This window comes from Eleutherodactylus coqui, chromosome 6 (genome assembly GCF_035609145.1).
Source record: "Eleutherodactylus coqui strain aEleCoq1 chromosome 6, aEleCoq1.hap1, whole genome shotgun sequence".
Lineage (NCBI taxonomy): Eukaryota > Metazoa > Chordata > Amphibia > Anura > Eleutherodactylidae > Eleutherodactylus > Eleutherodactylus coqui.
Window position 1 is genome coordinate 94558981 of NC_089842.1, and position 24127 is coordinate 94583107.

General features: G+C 40.8%; 1 protein-coding gene across 1 annotated transcript in view; it reads right to left on the bottom strand.

Annotated features, from left to right (window-relative positions):
• SHANK1 (SH3 and multiple ankyrin repeat domains 1) overlaps positions 1–24127 on the bottom strand; it is a 252112-nt gene that overhangs the window by 149277 nt on the left and 78708 nt on the right. The window contains exons 11-13 of the mRNA XM_066572363.1: positions 20460–20623; positions 15237–15350; positions 8154–8229 (exon numbers count right to left, since the gene is read on the bottom strand). Of these exons, the coding sequence (XP_066428460.1) occupies positions 8154–8229; positions 15237–15350; positions 20460–20623 (354 nt within the window). The remainder of the gene's footprint in view (positions 1–8153; positions 8230–15236; positions 15351–20459; positions 20624–24127) is intronic.

Genomic DNA, 24127 nt, shown 5'->3' on the forward strand with positions numbered 1-24127 from the left:
TTCACATGAATGTCATTTGAGTGCTCTGATAACCGTGCTTGAAAAATTGCGGCTATCGGGATGCTAAATTGCGTGAACAAAGAATAGCTGCAACCAAGTTGCGGCTATTCTCTGCGAGTTTACAAGGCTGGCTGCGTCATCTTGCAGTGCACCGAAGCCGCCAATGCACTGAAATCCCTTGGCCGCCAGAACAATAAAAAGCATCTTGCATAGATTCCCGAGACTAGGCATAGGCTTGCAGAGACTATGGAGCCACCGGCATTATGCCGTCATAAGATAGGACAAGTCCAATCTTTTGTCGGAGAGAAATCTCGGTGTCAAAAAAATTTTTGGGCGTGCAATTTTTTGGTGCGTCATAAAATCGTTCATCTGAAAGAACCCATAGGAAACCATAGTTTCTTTTAGATGTGATTTTTTGACATGCCTACTCTGCATCAAAATGACGCTCTTGTGAAAGAGGCTTTAATGGGCTGGATCCTATTCCTGGTCAGCAGCAAGCGTGGTTGTGAAGCATTTTTAACAGGTGGGACAACCTGTTTAACCAATCTGTAAATAGTTGGGTTATTATGATAGTTCCCATGGATAGACGGAATTACTAGCATGCAACATACAGTAATGAAAGAAAATAAGCACACCCTTTTAGAAATCTATGGTTTTAAGTATTGGGATATAAAAAATCTGCTCCTTAGAAAGTCTTAAAATTAGGTAAATACAACCTCAGATTAACAACACCACCTGACAGATTACACTGTGCCATTACTTAAAACTAGGCCAAAATGCAGAAGCAGTGTGTGAAAATTAAGAACATCCCATGAATCAATAGTTTGTAGAACCACTTTTAGCAGCAATATCTTGAAGTATTCATTTTCTGTTTTACTTTATCAGTCTCACATCGTTCTGGAGGCATTTTGGACCTACTTTTCTTTACAACTTTGCTTTAGTTCATTGAGATTTGTAGGCATTTGTTTATGCACAGCATTTCAATTGGGTTCAAGTTTGGACTTTAACTTGGCCATTGCAGCTCCTTGATGCTTTTCTTTTTCAGCCATCCTGATGTAGATTTGCTGGTGTGCTTGGAATCATTGACCTGCTGCATGACCCAGTTTCAGCCAAGCTTTAGCTTTTGGATAAATGGCCTCACATTTGACTCTAGAATTCTTTGGTGTATAGAGAAGTCCATGGTCTACTAAATAACTACAAGGTACCTAGGTCCTGTGTTTGCATAACAAACCTATATCAGCACCACTCCACAACTGTGCTTGACGATTGGTCAAAAAAATCAAATCAAATCATGGTATTTGTATAGCGCCAACTTATTCCGCAGCGCTTTCAGGTAATTATTACTTATTACCCCCCACCAAGCTGGGTTCTCATTTTACCGACCTCGGAAGGATGGAAGGCTGAGTCAACCTTGAGCCGGCTACCTGATTCATGCGGGGATCGAACTTGGTATGAAGTTTTGGTGCTAATGTGCAGTGTTTAGTCTTCGATTGGTATGAAGTTTTGGTGCTAATGTGCAGTGTTTAGTCTTCGCCAGACGTGGCACTGAGCATTATGGTTAAGCATATCCACTTTGGTCTTGTCTGTTCAAAGGGCATTGTTCCAGAAGTCTTGTGGTATGTTAAGATGGAACTTTGAAAACTTTACCTGTGCTGCCATGTCTTTTTAAGAAAAAAAAAAAAAAAGAGTCTTTCTCTTGGTAACCATTTAAAACAAGTCATACTGGTTCAGTCTTTTTCTAATTGTGCTGTCATAAACGTGAACATTTAACATGTTAACTGAGGCCCTTAGAGTCTGAGATGTAGCTCTTTGATTTTTTGCAATTTCTCTGAGCATTGCACAGTCTGACCTTAAAATGAATTTGCTGGGACTTTCACTCCTGGGAAGATTGTCAATATTTCCCACTTGTAAATAATCTTTCTCACTATAGAATGTTGGACTCCAAATTGATTGGAAACGGCCTTACAACCCTTCCCATATTGATGGGCAGCAACAATTGCTTCTCTAAGATCACTGTTAATGTTTTTCTCCCCAGCATTGTGTTAACCTATGCCTGAATACTCCAGAGCAGCAAACTACCAAAACGTCTGCTTTTACAGAGGTGCGTTCACTGGCTGATGATCAAGGGTAGTTGATAATACCTGGCTGCTTCTTACTTTAATTCTAATGGAAGCAGTAAGGCTGTACTTACTTTTTCACACTGCTTCTGCATTTTGGTCTAGTTGTTATTACATAAATAATAATTTGTCATGTGTTGTTGTTTATTAAGTACTGATACATAAACCATAGAATTCAAAGAGGGTGTATATAGGTTCTACAAACATACATAGTAACAAAGTATGCTAGGCTGAAAAAAGACAAATGTTCATCCGGTTCAGCTTGTTTCCACCCCCACACCCTCACCTTGTTGATCCAGAGGAAGGAAAAATAAAACAGTGGGCAGAAGTCAATTTACCCTCATTCTGGGGGAAAAAAATTCCTTCCTGACTCCATAATGGCAGTAAGAGTAATCCCTGGATCAACATTTGAGAACAACACCCCTTCTGGTTATTTAATGTCTATGTTCTGTAATATCATAGTGCTCTAAAAAGACATCTAGTCCCTTCTTAAACTCCTCTATCAATTTTGCCATATCCTGAGGCAGAGAGTTCCACAGTCTCAATGCTGTTACAGTAAAGAGCCCCCTCCTGTGTTGGTGATGAATCCTTCTTTCCTCTAACTGTAGCAGATGCCCTCTTGTTACCGTTGCAGTCCTGGGTATAAACAGATCATGGGAAAGATCTCTGTATTGTCCCCTCATGTATTTATACATAGTTATTTGGTCACCCCTAAGCCGTCTTTTTTTCCAGGGTGAACAATCCCAATTTTGTTAGCCTCTCTGGGTATTCCAGTCCTCCCATTCCGTTAAATAATTCCGTTAATTAATCTTTTCCTTACATATTTTGTTTTTTATCCTGTTTGTTTTCAGCGCTTCTTCACTGCCTTCCTGTTTTAGTAATTTAAACGCTTTCTTTTTTTCACTTATTGCCACCCTTACAGTCTTGTTGAGCCAGGAAGGCAACACACCATTTGACGATCCCAGTCTTTGTGCCCTGTTTAGCCTGCCCTGCGCTCCTTCCCTTTCTTACTGGAGCAGCCATCTCCCTGGCAGTCAGAGGGCATATCGTGCTGCAGCAGTGCTAACCCTGTAATGGCATTCCCCTCACCTGCCAACTTTGCAAACTTGTTGGGGTGTGCCAGTTCAGGACTAGCCTCTGTTCACACCGACCTCATAGCTTCCTTTTTTCGAATGATCAAAAGCAGAGATTAATTTTGGCCTGTCTTCTACTTGATCCTGAGGAATCGTTCAGACTGACAGGAAAGAGTTTCATGATCCAATAAGGAAAGATCCAATCCCGTGTTTGATTCTAACTATCCAGCTTCTACACACATTCTTTCACGAATACATTGTAACAAACTATTATTGAATGTTGCTTATATAGCACCAACAGATCTTACAGAGATGCAGTACAGAGATTATCACTCACATCAGTCCCTGTCCTCACTATCTAATTTACCTATCATAAGGTGCCCAACACATTATATAGTTGCCAGCCAAGCGCACGCTGTTGCTCCCAACTCAAACATACATATACAGGTTGTGCTTAGTCAAATGTACATGTGCTATGAATAGAGAGTAGGGAATACGGGGACTCTGGCATTAGGCATGTTGTACTCCAATAAGCAATAACATACAATAAAACTGACACAAAATTGTTTTTGTTGTAATTCTACTGACCCGCAGAATAAAGTCATCAGAAACATTACAGAATTGCCGGGTAGAAAGGGGTTACTCCTCCCAACACAAAGCCTATAAAGTTTTTCAATGTGGTACAATAAAAGGAGCATTAAAAAAATACAACTTGTCCTGACAAAACCAAGCCTTTATATGGCTATACCACTGGATAATAACGACTTAGTTAATAAATAATACACTTATGGCTTTTGGAAGGTAGAGATAGAAAAGTGAGAAATGACTGCAGCACCAAGGAGTTAAATGGCTCTGGTCAACTAATCATGAAACTAAGAAATTCGATCCCTCAATGCATTTGCATCTTAATGGCCAATATCTCAACACTTTATACATGTATCACTCACCTCCTAGACCTACAAGCAACTAATTATTTTCTTTCCATGAACACAGATATGCTCACCCTTTGAAAACAGTTTTTCTCAACGATATTAAAAAGGCTCTTCCAAGATTTAACTATGGATAACCACTCCATAGGATAGGTCATCAATAGTTGCTAGTTGACAGTCCACCTATCAACTATTAGCCAAGCCCAATGTTATTGCAGATAGAGTGGTAAGTAGGCATCTTTCTTACAATTGGTTGATAATGAAGGGACAGCTCCCGTTTAATTATCTGCACTAAAGAATGGGGAATCTAAATGGATCTTCTGCCTGGGCATTTAATTCTCTGATGGACTAAATTAAAGGGGGCTTCTGGGCTATTTTTATTGCTTCAGATCGCTGTGACCCCTGTGTAGTGGGCGACGCTAGTAATTGCAGGCATAGATCTCACTGCTATTAACGGGAAATGCGCCTGCGATTACCAGCGCCAGCCACTACACAGGGGTGAGAGTGATCGGCTTCCTATCCTGTGTGTCCTACTGGTGACAGCGGGTGCTGGAACAGCTGATCAGTCAGGGTTCCCAGTGGCGGACCCAGCTCATCAACTATCCTGAGAATAGTGTTGCTCATTGTGAAAGAGTAAATTGAAAGTATTGCTATTGTCAAAGTGGATAATGTCCAGAACCCTTTATTTAAACGAAGTGCAGCATGAGAAAAAAAGCAGACGCTAAGCAGGACGCGTTTCAACTCCGTATGGAGTCTTGGTCACTTTGAAAAACTCCATCTGCATGTTGGCCTTAGACAGATTTGAACCTAAGACCCCAGTACTGCAAGGCAACAGTGCTAATAACTGAACCACCATGCTTGTTATTGCTTCTTTCTCCTTTTCCCTCTTCCTCCTCCTCCTGAGGAGAGGGATAAGAAGAAGAAAATGAAGGTTAAGGAGAAGTAGAGAAAGGAGGAGGAGAAGAAGAGGGATGGGAAGGGAAGAAGGCAATAAAGGATAATAAGATATTCTTCTTTGTTCATTTTACTTCTTCTCCTCCTCCAGAGGAAGACGCTTAGTGGCTCAGTGATTGGACTATTGCCTTGTAGCACTGTGGTTCTAGGTTCACAGCTGATGGACATCTGCAGTTGGTATGTTCTCCTTGTGTTTATTATTCTTATTCTTCACCATCTTGTCCTCCTCTGGAGAAAAGAGAATAAAGAAGTGTGGTGGCTCAGTTGCTGGCATTGCTGCCTTGCAGTGCTAGAGATTTAGGTTCGAATCTGTCCAAGGGCAATATCTGGATGGTGTTTGTATTTTCTTTTTGCGATTATTCTTCCTGTTCTTCCCCTCCTCTGCAGCAGTAAGAACAGGTGTGGTGGCTCATTTTTTTAACAGTGCTGGACCAAGGGCAATATCTGGATTGAGTTTTTCAAAGTCCATGTTATCCTTGATGGGATTTGAACCAAGGACCCCAGTACTGACAGGCAACGGTGCTGAAAAGTGAGACACACACGTAGGTACATTAGTGAAGCAAATTGTTATTCCCCTTGATTCTAATAGAAACTGGAATTGGCTTTTCTGATTCCCAACTATTTCAATGTTTAATAATCGCTCAACCAGGTACCCTAAGCTACAGAGGATTGCATATATAAGTGTCATACTGCAGGCAGGGCTATAGAACTGTCACCTCCTTTTCTACCCACATTCTTTTATTTAGCCTCTGGTTCCATCAGATTTTCTGCAGTCTCCTCCTTAGGGGCTCAGTTTAAGTGACTCTATTAATGCATCACAGTAGGTGTCTGATTATTCTATGCTTTAGAAAATCTGCGCTTCAGCTACTTACGAAGAGCCCTGGAAATAAGAAACTGACAAAGAAAACTCTCAGAGTAGAGGATTGGAAAGACATAAAAGACTCAAATTATATGTCAACATATTGAAAGACTTTTACACCTGCAGTAAATAGATTTTTAATGTTTATTTTTTTTTATTCCTTTGCAGTGAATTTTCATATAATTGTCAAAAAAATATTCATTTTTTTAATGTACTGAAATATGAGAATCTGACCACAGCAGTACTGTACCTACTACGGAGGCAGGATACATGACTGCTATAGGTTATGCTTGGAGGGGGCTCAGTGCTCAAGTGCTTCCTTTGCTTGCACTGACACTACCATAGTGGCTACCACCAGGGGGAGCTCACTGTATTCAGATGTTTATGGCGTCCACTGCGTTAAATACAATCCTCATAATCCTATACAGATCTGTATCATTAATCAGTAGAACATGTTGGATCCAAAATTGGAATGGTGAACATTGACTTTAAGAGGGGTGTAGTGCATTAGTGAAGCTCTCAGGGAAGCCGGAGGGGGATTCAAAGTTTTGTTAGGGGGCACGATTATCTAAGTATACGTCCTGACCACAGCTGCTGTTTACCACAGTTCGCATTTATTCTTTACATGTACAGCCTCACATGATGAATTATCCCTAGATGCTTAGATCTTATTACAGTGCAACGCTACATAATCAGACTGTCCGTGATATTTATGCAAAGTAAAGACACAGCAGAGTTAGGGTGGTTTTCCATCTGCGTTGGAAACTCTGGACAGAGGTTCCATCACAGATCTGGCACAAAGTGCCAGAAAAAAAGCACTGCAGCTGTGAGGAACATTAATGGACCCCATTATAGTCAATGGAGTCCATTCTGCGCTGTTCGGTTCCGCCATAAGACGGAGCCATCCGGCTCGGGGATTCACTTTCACCGAACGAAGCAGGAAAACGGAACCCCTGGAGCAGATGTGAAACCACCCTTAGCTTATAGGTTATTCTTTGTAGGTAGTAAACTGGGTGATACAACGTTCATTCTGTAATCACAGAAACAGCTTAACAAAATAAAACCCAACTTTACAAACTTATATTCTATGTAACAAATTAAATTGTCTTTCACACAATAGTAAACTCTGTTTGAAAATATTGCACCCTGTTTCACAAAAATCCAGAAACAGTAACTAGCTAAAAGAAATCCTAAATTATGTTACCTATATCACTATTAATGTTTGAAAATAATTCATTTACGGTACAGTATATATCAATAAATGACTACACTGCCATAAAGTGAAACTCTACATTAACACATACGCCCTCTGCTGGACATTACAAGATACAACACAGGGAGTAATGCACTGGAATTTATAAGACTGATATGCAATGAGTAGGTATACATACTATACAGCCATATCATGCAGCAGATGTAGGAACTACTGGAGATAGGATGGCCTAGTCCTGCTTCATCCTATTTCCTTTGATACTAGATAGGATGCCCCTCTCAAAGGGAGAAATAATGGGGGAAGGACTAGCATATTGTAAAAAACAAAGGGAAAACAAATTCTAGGCCCTTCTAAATTAAGTCCAAAAATCCAGCACCATATTGACCTATATATAAATCATCTCTTTTATGTCTAACACTAATTCCTGAACTATGTTCTGATCATGTATTTATTTTATACCACAATTTTTTATACAACTAAATTACTACATTGCCATAAAGTGAAACTATGTATTAATACGTACTTCCTCTGCTGGACATTCACAGACATTACATGCAGCTCAGAGAATATGTATCCATACAAAATTTGCAGGGTAAGAAAAACAAATGCTGTACCAAATGTGCATCTCTGTCATGCCTTTAAATTGTTTTCATAGCAACTGTGTAACAATCCGTTATCTAATAAACCTCTGTAAGTGACTTCACTATTCCGCACTGCTGTTCTGCATGACACATCAGTATATTCAGTCGACTTATACATCTAGACAGTGCGATGCTTGTTAGTATAGAGAGATGTAAATAGCTTCATCCTCCGTTGCTAATGATTCTGCACTTTGCTGTCTTGCATTTCATATTTTTTGCTTTCTCAGTTTCCCAGTCACCTCTGTGGAGCAACTGGCAACAGTCCATGCTATAATCACACCTGCAAATGTCCTTGAAGACACAGCTTGCCTGTATTATCTCCGTAGACAGATGGAACGCAGCATAAAGAAGAGCAAGAATTTCTTACCTGGGAGCATCAAAGCTGTCGTACGATCCAACTGTGTAGTGTCTGAACAACCGCTTGGCTTTGTCACTCCGGCTCTCTGGCACAAAGATAGTAAAAAAAAAAAATGAATACATAAAATAATAAGTCTTTGGGTTATTATATTATATTGTTTAGTCATTAAGATATTGACGTAAGCAGTTAAGAAAAGAAGAAATGTAAAATAATGCTAAAGGCAAAGTTCAATGTACCCATGTAGCAGAACTGAGTTAGTCATTCTGTCCTTTCACTTGGTATACTAGTAAAGCTCTAGGTATATTTGGGGAGCAGTACCTAGCTGAAGTCAGGGGAAAGGATGACATTTTTTATGCCATGCTTCTATGTCTGTGTGAGTGAGGATGAACTGTAATCTTTCTCCTCATGAAGTTTAGATTTGTTTTATTTCATGCTCAAGTTTTATTTGTGAATCCAAAAAGTATGAAAACTTTTCCAAAACTCTTCTTCAGGGCTATTGTGTGGTTTAAAATGTATTAGGGATTGCTGAGTTAATGGGGTTGTACTAAAATGAACAAGGTCCCCATTCCCCACATCCTCCTCACTATGATCTCAGTGCACCACTTGAAGTGAGGAGATTGAATGGAGTGATAGCGCTGCATGCACGATGCCCCTCTATTCACTTTCAATGGGACTGCGAGAGATGGCAGAATACAAGCACTCCGCTATTTCCGTCTACCCTATTGAATTGAATAGAGCAGCGGCCACCGCCCCATTCAGTGTAACATCACTGCGGTTGGAAAATGCGGTGACGAGATGAGGACGACACAGGTCTCCCGTTTTTGGGATCGGTGGGGATCTCAGTGGTGAGCCCTCTCCTCCCCCCCCCCCTCCCCACTGATCAACCTTTTATAAACTATCCTTTGCATAGGTGATAAAAGTTAAATCTGGTACAAGCACTTTAATGGACAGAAGTATCCCCATTCAGAATCTTCATCTAATTCAGCTTTTTTTTTTTTGGAAATTCCTAAGTAGAAAATATTAAAATGTCTATATAAAAATTTTAGTCAGTCTGTGATTTTTGAGAGTGATATGTAGTCCTAATAGAGAACTAGTTAAGATTTTGCAGAGGGCTATATAGTTGGTTTGGGGTTCCCTGGCCTAAAAGGAATTGTACCACAATTGCGAGATAGTCCATATCCAAAGGATAGGTAATAACTTGCTGATCAGTGGGAGTCTCACTACAGAGACCCCCTGCCAATCTTGAGAACAGGGGATCCATGTCCCACTTTGATGGTTACTGTGAATGGAGCGCTGGCCGAGCATGGGAGGTCAGTGCTTCATTCATTTGAATGGAGTTTCATTCAGGCATCTTTGTAGTCCCATTTAAAGTGAAACAGAGTGCCAGTGCACTTGTGCAACCAGTGCTCTTTGCAGTCTCCTCCTCACTGTGGGGGGGGGGGGGGGGCAGTAACCTCGCACTGAGGAGGATGGGGCACACAGGATCCCTGTTTCTAAGACAGACATGGTATCAGCGGGGATAGGGGATAACTTGCAATTCTGATACAACCCCTTTAAAACAGTATTACCATCTTGGTCCATCCTGGCGGAGATGGGAATATTCCTCTGTGTTCTGCAACCAAAGTGGTCAGGAGTATACTGCAAGTGGACTCTGTACTACTCTGCTTCTATAACTCCCATACAAGTGAATAGGGCTTATGGAAACAAGGACAGAGGCGTAAGTTGAAGCCTCTGGGCCCTAGTGCAAAGCCTGTAACAGGGCCCCAACTATAATGCTTTATTCATAGTACTGGGCTCCCTATATGGAGAAGAGAGGCCTTATGGGCCTCCTAAGGCTCCTGGGCCCGGGTGCTACCGCATTCCCTGCATCCCCTATAGGTACGCCAGTGGCACAGCTAGCTTTGCTGTTCCTTTAGCTCAGTAGTTGCAGAAATAGTGGAGCTTGCTGTGCTACAATATTTCCGTAACTTCTATAGGACCTCTGAAAACAGAGTGAGAGAGCTTGCTTGGGTATTTTTGTTCTACGAACCCACCTCAACCACCATATATAGCCGTGATGGGGAGGTCAGATCTGCATGCCATAAAGGTCTGAAATAGGAATACCCCTTTAAGACATTTGGCAACTACTGCTCTAAAAGCCAATACAGTGATATGAATACATTATACAGCCGCATGCAGTCACCAGACTGGAATCCTTGCCAAATATTACAATTAGTCAGTGTAATGAGAAGTTAGCGGTATTCTCAACACATTTTGTTCACTGTACTTTCAGTGTTGTGTTTAACCAGGCCACACAATAGATTTTATTTGCTTCCTTTAGGATAATTGTTCACATAACTGTGTGAGTTCCTTGCAAGTCACCTACATTATTCTAAGCCTGAGCCATACAAAGACAACTTCATAGTCATCCTCAACGTCTGGTTGGGTTAATTCATCACCGAGCTACCATCATGCAGAATGACAAATCCACTGATTAGTTAGCTGGCATAGTGCCCAGTCATCTCTTATCTTGCCACAAGTATTATCTCCATAGACCTACCCTGCATTGTTCTGCAAATCCCATTGTCATCATGAACACTACAGGTCAAGGCATCAATTGTGCACACAAGAGAGGAGAAATGATTCATGTTGGATGTGTAGTTCCTGCCAAAGGCCACAGGATGGCAGCAGAGCTTTTCAGATAAGGGGAATCTAAGGCAAAGTACACACTTCTGTAATCTCAAATTCACCAATAACAGATCAGGGAGGTGAAGGTACTATAAAATCAAAATTTCTTCTCTTCAGCTTCCCTTAAAAAAAATCTAATCCCAAAAAAAATTAATTGAAGTTGCTTGTACGAGGGAGAGAGAGAGTGACAGCTGAATGATCATTTTTTATATGGTCATCAAAAATGGTGTCTCAATGGTTAGGACTGTTGTCTTAAACAAGTAAAAAAAAAACCATAGCCAAAATGTTTTTTTGTTCATTTTTCATCCCTTAGGGCTCAGATCATTGGTACAATTACAATGATACCTAAATTATTAATTTTTTTTTTAGTTTTATCCTTTTTGCACAATAAACATTTTTTTTGGAAAATATATATATTTTTATGCATCGCCGCCTTCAAAGACCTAAAACTTTTTTATTTTTTGCATGGAAAAGAGCTCTGTGCAGGCTTGTTTTTTGAGTGAAGAGCTGAAGTTTTTAGTGCCATCATTTTCGAGTGCATATACCTTTTTTTTAATGATTTTCATTGCATTTTTAGAGCGAAGCCAGACGAGTGTTTTTTTGCGCGCACCTATGTGCGCATAAAAAATGCGCTCCAGGAATGAGCAAAGTGTGCGTGACCTATGGTCTGTGCATATGCTCCGTTCCCTGGAGCAGCTGTGCTTGTAGAAGCACAACTGCTCCAGAAAGGTCCCCTCATCACTGAACACTAACCCAGCTGTGGCACTGGACCGCGATGCTATCGCTTTGTTTTCATTGGGACTGGTGCTGCAGCCGGCCCCTTGAAAGTAGTGGGATGCAGGCCCCCGCAGTGATTTTCGGAGAAGGGCTTGAAATATAAGCCCTACCCTGAAAATAAGCCCAAGCTAACAGAAAAAATAAAAAATAAATACATCACCTAGCGCTCTGGACCTACTTCTTTCTGCAGCTCCCCGGCAGTTGTTCTTCTGTATTCTGGTGGCCGGGGATTTAAAACTTCCCGCCTCCAGAAAGCACTGCCTTTGATTGGCTGAGCGCTGTGACCAACTAGAGGCCGCGCTCTGCTGTCATTCAACGGCTGAGCGTGGGGAGCTGCAGAAAGAAGCCGCGGCGGAGCGCTAGGTGATGTATTTTTTTTTTTTTTCTGTCAAATTGGGCTCATTTTTAGGGAAGGGCTTATATTACAAGCCCTTCCCCGAAAATCACTGCAAGGGGCCGGTTGTAGTGCTGGTCCCATTGAAAGCAATGTGGTAGCATTGTGGTCCTCTGCCACAGCTGGTGACAGTTGTGGCAGAGAATTCTTTAACCCCCACGGGGTGTCCCATCATCACTGAACACTGTGACAGCGCTGTCACAGTGTTCAGTGATGAGGGGACCCCCTGTGGGGATTCTTTATGCACGATGGTTAAGTCTGTGCTGTGCATTAGAGGCACGGATGTCCTATCTTTTGCAGGTGCGCATATTTTGCGCCTGTAAAAGACGGACATCTGACCAGTGCCATAGGGAAACAATGATTCTAACAAACACGTTTTGTTTTTTTTTGCACACATAGGTGTGCGCAAAAAAACGCTCGTCTGACTGAGCCCTTAGGGATGAAAAATGAACAAAAAAACATTTTGGCTGTGGGTTTTTTTGCTTGTTTAAGACAACAGTCCTAACCATTGAGACACCATTTTTGATGACCATATAAAAAATGAACATAAATAACAACTGTGTGTTGACTTACTGCCAAGCCGTGGTGTACATAGGAGAGATAGATAAAAGATAGGCCCTATATAAAAGTGGTTTCCTCCCTTTTTTCTATTGGTTTGCGCAGGTCTGTCACTCGGGATCCCCTTTGATTAGCTCATTCCCAGAGTCACTTTTATTTACACGTAATGGAGTGCATACACTTAATATTAGAATGGCTACACTACGCTAACAGCATAGCCCAATGGCAGTTAACTAATGCCACATCTGTACAATGTACTAACTGAAAATCAAGAAGGCCATTCTCACGTTGTGCTCCTGGGACCTGTAGTTCTATGGGTTTTTGGCAGCACATTTCCACAGGTGTGGGATGATTGAGCTGGCTGGGTGTGGAGTTCTGCAGCCAGCCAATCACCACTGGTCTGCTGCACATAAATACCAGCCCCTCTTACTACAGGGTGCTGGTCATTCATTATCTCATTCCTTCTCAGAATGCTGGTGCTTGCAGTTATGCAGCGTCTGCTTTGGTATAAGCTGTATGCAGCGATTTTAAGTGATGTTTTCTGAATGCATGCCTGAGTGTGGGCTGAGAGGAAAAAAACATATATGACAGAATGCAGATGGCGCAGGCTCAGGAGCTAAGCTTGTGGCATCTGCAGCAGGAGCCAGCTTTAACTGGAGTCTCACTGCAATGCAAGGAATTGGAGATAACACCAATCCCTGCCACTAACCCCTTACTTGCTGTGATCAATCTTGTGGCATGTAAATGATTAACAGAAGGAGTGAGCATCCTCTGTGATGTCATCGGCCCGTCGTCATCCAACTGCAGAGGGCCAATTGGTAGCCATGGCCACTGAAGGCCTCACAGCAGCCTCTACATGTGCCATAACTTGTAATATCAAAAATAAGAGAAAATTACACAAGTACTGCAGTGTATTACATGAGCAATCATAGGATTGCAGGTTCGTGTCCCCTACCGGGACATTGAAAAAGGTTTACAAAAAAAGTTAAAAAAAAATATCGAAGTTAAAAAAAAAACAAATAATAAAATATCTCTTTTTATGCACTTATCTGTATAATAAAAATACATGCTTGATAGTGTTGCATCCATAATGACCTGTACAATAAACTGAACATACTTGTTATCCTACATGGCAAACTGTATATAAAACAAAAAAACAACAAGATGGAGCCCAAGAACTTTTTTTTAAAATTTTATCACCCATAAAAATGCAGTTAAAGTAATCAAAAAAGTCATGTAATCCAAAATGGTACCAATAAAAAGTACAGCTCGTCATGCAAAAAACAAGCCTTGACATAGCTCTATTCAAGGGAAAATAAAGTTATGGTTCTTTGAATGCAGCAATGCCAATAACTAATTCTTTTCCAACAAAACAGGGTTTTTATAGTGCAAAAGTGGAAAGCCTAAAAAAAAATACATATATATATATATATATATATATATATATATATATATATAAATATAAAATTATTGTCGTATTGTACTGACCCGCTATCATTTATACCACATAGTAAACTCTGTAGGGAAAAAAAAAGCTGTGGCAGAATTGATGATTTTTCACCGTGCCTCCCCCCCATCCTCCTCTGAAAAAACAGTTATACAAAACATCATATGTACCCCAAAATGATGACAGCTCGCCATGCAATGAACTATTCCTCATATGGCCATCATGATGCAAAAATAAAAATGTTACGGCTTTTGAAAAGTGGAGATGTGTCAAAAAAATAGTCGCATCCTTATGCTGTGTCCTTAAAGGGTTAAGTAGACTAAAGCACTGTCAAGTTTACTAGTATACTGATATTGTCATGAATATGTGTTGTGTTGCACTATATATTCCCAGGGGTGTAACTATAGGGGATGCAGAGGATGCAGTTGCACCCGGGCTCAGGAGCCTTAGGGGGGCCATAAGGCCTCTCTTCTCCATATAGCGAACCAAGTACTATGAATAAAGCATTATATTTGGGTGCCCCATTACAGATTTTGCATTGGGGCCCAGAAGCTTCAAGTTACACCTATGTGCAGCACGGTATAGGTGTAGGTACAGATGGAGGTAGTACCCCAGCTGCAGATGGAAAGACAGAATACCTCTGCAGCGCCACCTATTGGAAGGCAGCATTCCTGCAAGGCAATGTCAGATTTTTTAAACAAGTCTGCTAACAATGACTGGAAATTGTAAGCCAAAGCCCAAATAACCATGCACAGACAGCTGTTTCAGGGTTATTGCCCATCATCAGTGTGCAGTAGGTTTCTGGCTTGGCTAATGTGGGACCTATAGATGTGAAAGGTATTGTTTCGCCTTAATGAGAGCACCTAGAAGGTGTGTGAGGAGACTTATAGGGCCATGCATGCTCCTCTGGGTAATATGCAAATGGTAAGATGGAACACAACCGTTGATAGTAGGTCTTGGAAAGCAGGCTCAAGCATCTTCACACATCTTCACTCATAGCCTGTAATGAGAAGTGTAGTGCTAATTGGTGACCCAAACAGATGTTTGGGAGCCACACAGAATGGCTCCTGGGCTACAGGCTGTGTACCCATGCTATAGATCCCTACACAGTAATGTATTACCCTTTCCTATTCCACTGTCTTTCTGCTCAAAAACAATACAGCAAAACAAAATTACACTTTTTTTGAAGATCATCTCTAATAAATCAAATAAGAAATGTGCTTCTGAAAAGAACTTGTCATTGCCGTACCTTGTTTTCCTTCCTGGGGTTTTGTGGGAATTTCTTCCACGCAGTCAGAAGGGAACCAGCCGCTGCGACCTCTGGCATTTCCTTCCCAGAATCCTCCTTCTCCAACACTCACAACTAAGAAATACACAAGATTCCTGTTATATGCCAATTGTAGTATGCAAAAAAACACAGACGACATTCAAGAATATAATATGCAGCCAACAGCATGGTTAGAAGACCTTCTCCTCCAGGATCTCCAATGTAAGATTTAGTTTTCGAAGATTTCAGTTGAGGTGAGGCAGACTATAGGGTTCTTCCAGGCAATGGTGGAGTGAAAGTCACAATAGAAGAACCAAAACCCAAATAATCTTTAGTAGACTGCCAGGGTCGGATTATAGAGAATGCACAAAGACCAGAGACCACCAGCTTGAGGACCTAGGGGGCTCCTACCATGGCTGGTCCTATCTATCTATCTATCTATCTATCTATCTATCTATCTATCTATCTATCTATCTATCTCTTTTACTTTAGTTGTGCCAATTTGCCATCATCATTATTATATTTATCTTTAGTTTGTGATAAGTAGAAAATATACTAGACAGAGATGTAATAACCAATACAGTATCTCGCGTCCCTTCATTATTCTGCAGGCTGTCAGTGATTCCACCTACAACAATATATTCCCCATGATGTGATTGAAGGTGGCCTGTGCAGGCTGTAGTTAGTGGTAGTTCAATTGGACACTACAGAGGTGAAGTTCTCATGGAATTAGACACAATTGAGGATAGAAAACTGAAAACAAGAAAGAGAAAAGTCAGAAATGGGGATTGAAAATAGATAGCAATTGGAGAAGGGTCAGCGGTATCACAGAACATGGATGTAGCTGGAGGCAGAGGGAAAAGGGTTAGATAGACTGAATTACAAAAAGGATAGGGAGTGGTTGTTAGCAAAGCGAGCACAGCCTGGATGTCAAAGGGTAAGGGTGAACACCCACTTGTGTTTTTTTTAACGCTGCGATATCGCAATTGTCAATGTGACTTTCTAATGTGAAGGGCTTAGTCACATGGGCGCATCAGCGCCTATGTTCCTGCACGAAGAAGACGGCATTGCAAGTTGGTGCTTTGCAATTTTTGTGCAATGCCTTTTTAACATTAGAAAGTCCCATTGAGAATCGCATTAAAAAAAACGCAGCAATATCGCGTGTAACCCTTAATCAGTGATATAGATGTAGTAATTAAACAATATAAGAAGTATGTAATAATAGTAAAAACAAAATAATACTGTTTCCCTGAAAATAAGGCCTAGTATGATTTTTCAGGATTTTTGAGGATGCTAGAAATATAAGCTCTACCCCAAGCATAAGCCCTAGTTACACTTAATTAAAAAAAAGTTAAATTTAAATGCTGTCCAGACACTTAAAAAAGTCAAATCTTTTGGAGCAAAAATTAATATTGTCTTATTTTGGGGGAAACAATAATAAAATTGTGGAAAAAATAAGACTAATAAAAGTAATATGACGTTAGTAAAAGTGAATAATAATGTTCTCGTATTGTTTTGGGCGCTCTGCCTTGACCATTGTTCGGCTTAGTACTTGGTCCCGGTATTAACGAAGTTAAACATTTAACACACTTTAATGATATGATTACGATAAATGAAACAACTGAACGATGATGGTAAACACATGCTGTTATTTTTTTCAAGTCTAGAAAATGCTAAATTACACTGGGGAACAAAAAAAATGTCATGGTGCCTTAACATTATTCTGGGTATTTTTGTGCCGCTAAATCAGAACATACCATCCATTTCATTCTAGGTGCTCTAGTGTTTTAGATAGTCCTGATGCCATTATCTATTTTAGTTATATTTATTTTCCCGCCAGCATTTACTTACTATTAGTACATATGGTACATGTTACCACCAAACGTGGCTTGATAAAACAATTTGAAAGACATTGAAGAGAAGTGGAATGTGCTTCGGCTACAAATGTAGAACATTTTCTACGATGAGCATGGAGAAGCTAAAAGCAGGTAAATCCGATGGACCACAAATGTGGGAACTCATGAAAGACCGGCGTTTTCAAGACGTAGTGGACAACTTTGAGGAGCGTGTGCGGTCGTTGTTTGGTTGGTTGTAAAGCATTTCCTTGGGAACTATAAGGCCGCAAACTCCGGTGAACTTGTAGAGAATAGGCTCACTTCTGTCCTTAACACTTGGGAGTTACAGGAGCATCAGATCGCAGGACCTGCAGTCATTGAGGATGGATTTCCAGATTGTCTTGGTGATGGAAGTGATGAACAAGGTGAGCGATGTCACCAGGAAATAAGGACCGTGGGAGAGCAGGACTGTGGACGATGGGATACGCATATGATGGAGCACTACTGGTGACTGTGGAAAAACAGTACTGTGGATGATGGGATAGGATATAATGGCGGACTACTGGTGACCATGGAAGAACAGTGCTGTGAACGATGGGATACACGTATGATGGAGGACTACTGGTGACCATGGAAGAACAGTACTGCAGACAATGGGATATGCATATGATGGAGGACTACTGGTGACCGTAGAAGAACAGTACTGCAGACAATGGGATATGCATATGATGGAGGACTACTGGTGACTGTGGAAGAACAGGACTGTGGCTGATGGGATACGCATATGATGGAGGACTACTGGTGACCATGGAAGAAGAGGACTGCAGATAATAGGATGCACATATGATGGTGGACTACTTGTATACTGTGAAAGAACAGGACTGAGGATGATAGGATGGTGGACTACTGGTGAAACATCCAGCGAGAATGTCCAGGAACATCTCATTGCAGGAAATCATAGAAATGTAGTTTCAGCAACATGACTCAATGAAGAAACTTTTGTTTTATACATGTTCTAGGCTTTTTGTTATTTATTCTTTGTACCTTCAGCTTTTGATCGGCAGTCATTACATATACAATATGTATACATTTATATGGACCTATGTCATATCTTGATAAGCAGACCTGATAGGGAAAAACTAATCTCATTATCATGATCTATGACCCACAAATACGCCCCAAAAGTTCTAACATCCCAGTCACCAAAACTTGTGTTCCCCAGTGTTCTATCTTAAAGCAGGTGTTGCCTCTGTTGTAGTCCATCCCAGCGAAGATCTCTGCAGTATGGAAATGCTTTAATACAGTATATGTGCGGCTAGGTGGCAGTGTTGACATGTAGGACACATACAGTAAAGTCAGGATTTAGAAATGATAAATGCCTGGCAAAACATTTGGGGATTTTTAATTCTTCACCAGCTGAAAAATCCACACGTTACCTCACCTTTGACATCTACTTGTTACTCCAAACAGATGCACCTTCATATCTGACATATGTTGTCAAATGGTATTCTCAAAACATTCTATTATGTGTTTCTGCCTTTCTAAGGCTATTTTCAGCAGATTTATGTGGCGGTCCCATGGAGTTTGCAGAAATCCGTGTGCTTGCTGCCAATGCAGCCCTATTGCGATGAATGTAACTCATTTTTAGTAGGCTAGTAGAAATTCCTGCAAAAAAATCTGCTGAGTGTGCGTGTACCCTTAAAGAGAACATACCATTTCATACTGTACTGCAGGTCCTAACCTATCTCTGATCCACCAAATGTCTGTACTGAGCTACACATTTAGCAAAAAATGGTTCTTTTACTTATTATGGGCACTGCCTTCATTGTGGTGTGGGAAAGAGGACTGTTCTGATTCAGACAAGTAGGTGAGAGATGAATGACAGTTTGATGATAAAGGTGGTAAGGTGGGCTTTACACATTATGTACTGCTGCTTATGTGCATAGATTCAATGCTTCGTATGCTTGATGTGTCATTTTATATGATTAAATGTTTGTTAATATATAATTTTGCATACATGCATTTTTTGAGCATGTATTTAATTCTATGAACTTGATATGTTGTATACCTTCCTTCCACCTGTCTGCTGCACATTGGAGACTCATCTCTATTGTACTGTAACGTCTTTTTAATTGTAATGCATAAAATATAGAAAAGTGTTTTTTTGTGGAAGCTTTGCATGCTGACCTATTATTTTTGGATTGATTGTGCAGCAGAGCGTGTGCTGCTGGTTGTGAGATGCAACCATTATTTATTACATCGCACTACTATACTACATCTCTACATTAGTCATTAGATTGCAAGATCTTGGCAATAAGATTTCACTTTCAACAACTGCATTGAAATTTAAATATTTCCATGGATTTCAACAAAAATGATTTGCACAAGTACAGAGAGAGGGAAGAGAAAGGGAAAGGTCAAGCAGTGACTGCACATAAGGATTCAGGAGTATTCACTTTTAATAAAATTGTTTTTTAATGTGCCCTCTGAAATGTATCATTCTTACATTGGAGCACCAACGATACAAAAGCAGCCACACACATTAGATATAGATCCCTGAATCCGGCAATTTCGATAGGACCTGCTGATCATCTAATGTGTCTGCGACATAATGACTCTCCGCTGATTTCGGGGGAGATAAGGATCTGCCTGTTGGATTTCCACTGTCCGATGCTTTTGTTATCAAGAGACAAGCTCCTGCTAGAGGGGTTTGGCAGCGGCTTTCTTCCTTTACTATACTTGTCTGAGCCGTATGTGTTTGGGCAGATTGGAAGAGATATCTCTTGTGTATGGTTAACCTAACAGATCACAGTCATTATCATTGTGTAAAGTGCAGCAATACTCTGGACATCTCATCATGGAGTAAGCTCAAGTTTGGCTACAGGATTATCCAGCATTTTAGTCAATTTAAAGATCTGTTAAGACTTAGGAATAGGTTAGGTAATATGACTGTCGTGAAGGTCTTGGGGGCCCTTCAGTTGAGGGAGCCTAAAGGAGGAGGCAGTGGAGAAGAAGCATTTTGCTGGTCAACTGGTATTTGTCCCATACTATATGTTCATCCCATTTCTTTATGCAGTATACTATGAAGCGTGCCTCATCCTCACATCTATTAGACAGAGCAAAGAGTTGTTGGAAATGAGTGCCATGCTACACTACAATTACCAAGCCATTGCCACGCATGCCCAACCTCAGCAGTATCAGTTTTCTGCAACTATTAAGCCCTTTGAATCCCCCTCCTTGTGACATGGATGATGATATCACTAATTCTATCATAGCTACCCTTGTTCTCCCTCTGAACTCAATAGTTATTGTAACATATATCAGAAACACTACGGTAAATAATCCAAAATATAAAAGGCATATCTTTTACCTTTGACTTTTTCTCCTTTGCTGAGAGAGATTTCTCCTTCACCCTGGGACTGGTAAGGTTTGGTGACCACAAACATGCGTCCTGGCACTGCAGAATATAGTTTGCGTTTCATGCGGTGATTCACAGTCCCGCCAGCAGGGGCATCTTTGGCAGAACCACTAGAACTGAACAAGAAGTATAATAAGGTGTTACAGAGCTGAATTGAGTACTTTAATATATTACCACATGACAGAATGCTGCGGAAATTCTGGTGCCTTTACCGTACAATAAATTGACATCTGCTTGTTAATATTCCCCCTTGTCCAAAAGGGGTATTCCTGTAAGTTGACTGCAAGCTCCCCAACTGAGCCAGGGAAAACAGAGCCAACTTCTGCCACAATTTCTTGAAAACCCCAATCACCTGTAGATAACCTGGGCTTCACAAAAGTCATACCGATCCCATGTGGTGTCTTGTAGGGTGAGACGGGATGGTGGAGGAGGAAGGGGATATTGCCACATAATGGTCAAACAGCTCTTTACTAAAGAAACTGGCTGAAAACAGTAGTAATGGGTAGTCTCTTTTTGCAGAAACAATGTATGGCAATCGGCACTTGATACCCGGTTTCCCTGAAAATAAGACCTACCCTGAAAATAAGACAAAGCATGATTTTCCAGAATTTTTGAGGATGCAAAATGATTTTTCAGGCTTTTTGAGGATGCTTGGAATATAAGCCCTACTCCAAAATTAAGCCCTGCTAACAGTTAATTTAAAAAGTCAATTTAAATAGTGTCCAGGCAGCTATACACGTAAAAAAGTTAAACCTTTTTGAACAAAAATTAATATAAGACACTGTCTTACTTTCGGGGAAAACACAGTACTAGCTTAGCTCTATTCAGTTTCTAGCAGTCTCGCTCTCCTGGCATTAGTCATCTGGCAGAATTGTGGCTAACTCTGGCAATGGCTCAGCATTCGATAGGGCTTTACCCACTATGTTGGCTACAACTCCTTACTCGTCCTCTAAGCAATATCCTTATCAATACACTTGCCATGGGAGCTCATAACTTAGGTCCTCCATGCCTTGCAACAGTAACCATGCTGCAGTCACATGCTTCGTCCTCACCATGCGTGGTTCTGTATGGAAACCCACTAATTATGGCCCCTTATTTACATACAAAACCCCATCTTCAACATACACAGCAACCCTGCCATACACTTTTTATGCACCATTCCATTTTGTCAAGTCATATTTATTAAAGTGACAGTGTCAAGAACAACTTTGGATAAAAAACTTATTGAATTTACAATCATTTTAAACATTCCCCTATAGTTCAGGTGATCCATGAAGGCTAGACACTATTTAGAAGTTGATCTGTCTGTGCGGACCCTACATAGTCTGATACTGTCAGCAGTGTTTTAATATTGTCAGAGTGTAGAGATATATGCCATTGAAGACAATAGTAACACTCAGTTGTTAATTATATATACATTTCCAGGGGGATTAACAGAGGAACAGCACAACACAGAGTTCTAAGATGCTCCTTAATTTGTGAAAAATACAAGTATTTACTAAAACAGACATTCCAGGAAAGCCGACAGGTCCACTTTAAGACTATGATGCATTCTATAGCCAAATGCTATATACTTTCTTGCAATCAGCACAATGTTAGCATAGCAAGCATGAAAGGCTTCAGAAACACATCTCTTTTGCTTAAAACTTAATTTTGGGAATATTGACTCATTTAGCAAACAATCACATAACTGAGATCAATTATGCACAAATGAGTCCTGTAGACGTAAACGGCCAATGGGTGGCCGTGAGCTTCTCCAGAATTGACATATTAGTCGGGTCTCGCAACAAGCCTTGTTTTCCCTTCTGCTGTTTCAAGTTCTGATTTGGCCACAAAACAAAGTCGTGTTCTGCATTGCCTCTTACCTCAGATGACTGCGGATAGAGCCAGCAAGGCTGCCAGGTGATCTAACGCTTCAAAATCTGCATTATGCTACATGAACAGCATTCTCTGATGTGAGATTCTAAATATCCAAAGTAATCATTCAAAAACTTGCCAGAAGCAAAATGTTCTACATTGCTGAGTGTCCCGTGGTTGGAAATTCAGCATTAGTTTAGAAGTTCAAGCCTGGCATAGCTATGGAGGAGCCCACTCTATGAGCCATATCGCATAACTCTCAAGTGTTCCTCTTTTGGCGGGACAGTCCCTACTTTTGATCCGAATTCCTCTGTACCTCTTTGCCACTTGAATGTCCCTCCTTTTGACTTGGGAAATAGATTTGCATTAATCAGCTTACTGCATTGCTCCATAAATTATCTATATGGTTCAGACATGTATATTGGGCCCAAATTTGCATATTATTCCATCATATGGTTCAATCTTCAAGATTATAGATATGTATGAAAAAATGGATCTTTTACACAATTAAAGATAAGTCTTCCGACAAAAAAGTTGGGAGTTATGCCCTTGTCTACGTATTACATAGGGGGCAGCTGCAGGGAAATTTGTGATTGGGCACAATGTTCCCTGGTGGTAACAGGCCCCTCTGGTGCTCAGGGCCAAGTTTCACACAAATTTATTAGATGCACTGGTGATATGGACGAGGGTGCTGGCCCAAACGCAGGTCTAGTGACTCAAACTCAAAACATCATAGGGATATACGATGCTGTGGTTGGACCAGGATGCATGTCTGTATTATGAGCACATAAATGCACCAATAATACGCTTGTGTGAAACAGGCCTAAAGGTTACATATGGTATATCATATATATGTCTGATAGGTGAAGAATATCAAAAGAATGAGAGATCCTCTCATTGTTTGACTAAGGGTGTATTGACACAGGCAATATCCCCAATTGCAAAATGGACAGAATTCGCACAGGAAAATAACTCATTGCTTTCAATGGGTTAATACAATGAGCAATTTTTCTCTTGGACCGATAGTGTGAGATCAAAGTACTGGAGCATGTCCTGTTTTTTGGGCGATTCTTGTTCAAGAACCATCCATTATTTTCTATGGCAGTGTGAAAAAAATGCATCACACTCATATGCCATGCGATTTGCCTACGAGTGCAATGCGTTTTTCTAACATGTTAGTATTGGAACCACTTGTGATTATTTTTTCACACAAATTAATAACACAAGTAAATCTGATGCAACTCACACATTTTTAACCCGTTTAGGACCAGGCACTGTAAATTCACGGCGCCTGGTCCTGGGCTTAAAGCTTAGCCATATGTAAAATTACAGCGGCACTTTAAGCCTCCTGTCTCTGCAATCAGTCAGAGGCACAAGGGGTTATCAGCTGTTAGTGACAGCTGATAACCTGGAGAAGGCAGGAAGAGTATTTAACCCTTCCTGCCTTTTCCTTCCCTGAGTACACAGTGCTCAATGAGCGCTGTGTACTAGAAAGTGAAAGTAAAGTGTAACTTTCACTATGGGAGCCCGGGGGGTCATGTGACCACTGGGGTTCCCTGCTACAGCAGAGCTGGAGGGTCATACTAGACCCTGGCCAGCTCTGCCAGTGACTACTATCACTACAGGGGGTGCTTTTCCCTGTAACTGGGGCTCCTATGGATGCCCCAGCTATAGTGGGAAAGTGTTAAATAAAAAAATTAAAAAACATGTGAATGTCCCTCAGAGGTCTTACATGACGTCATGGTTCCCTGCCTGTAGTGAGT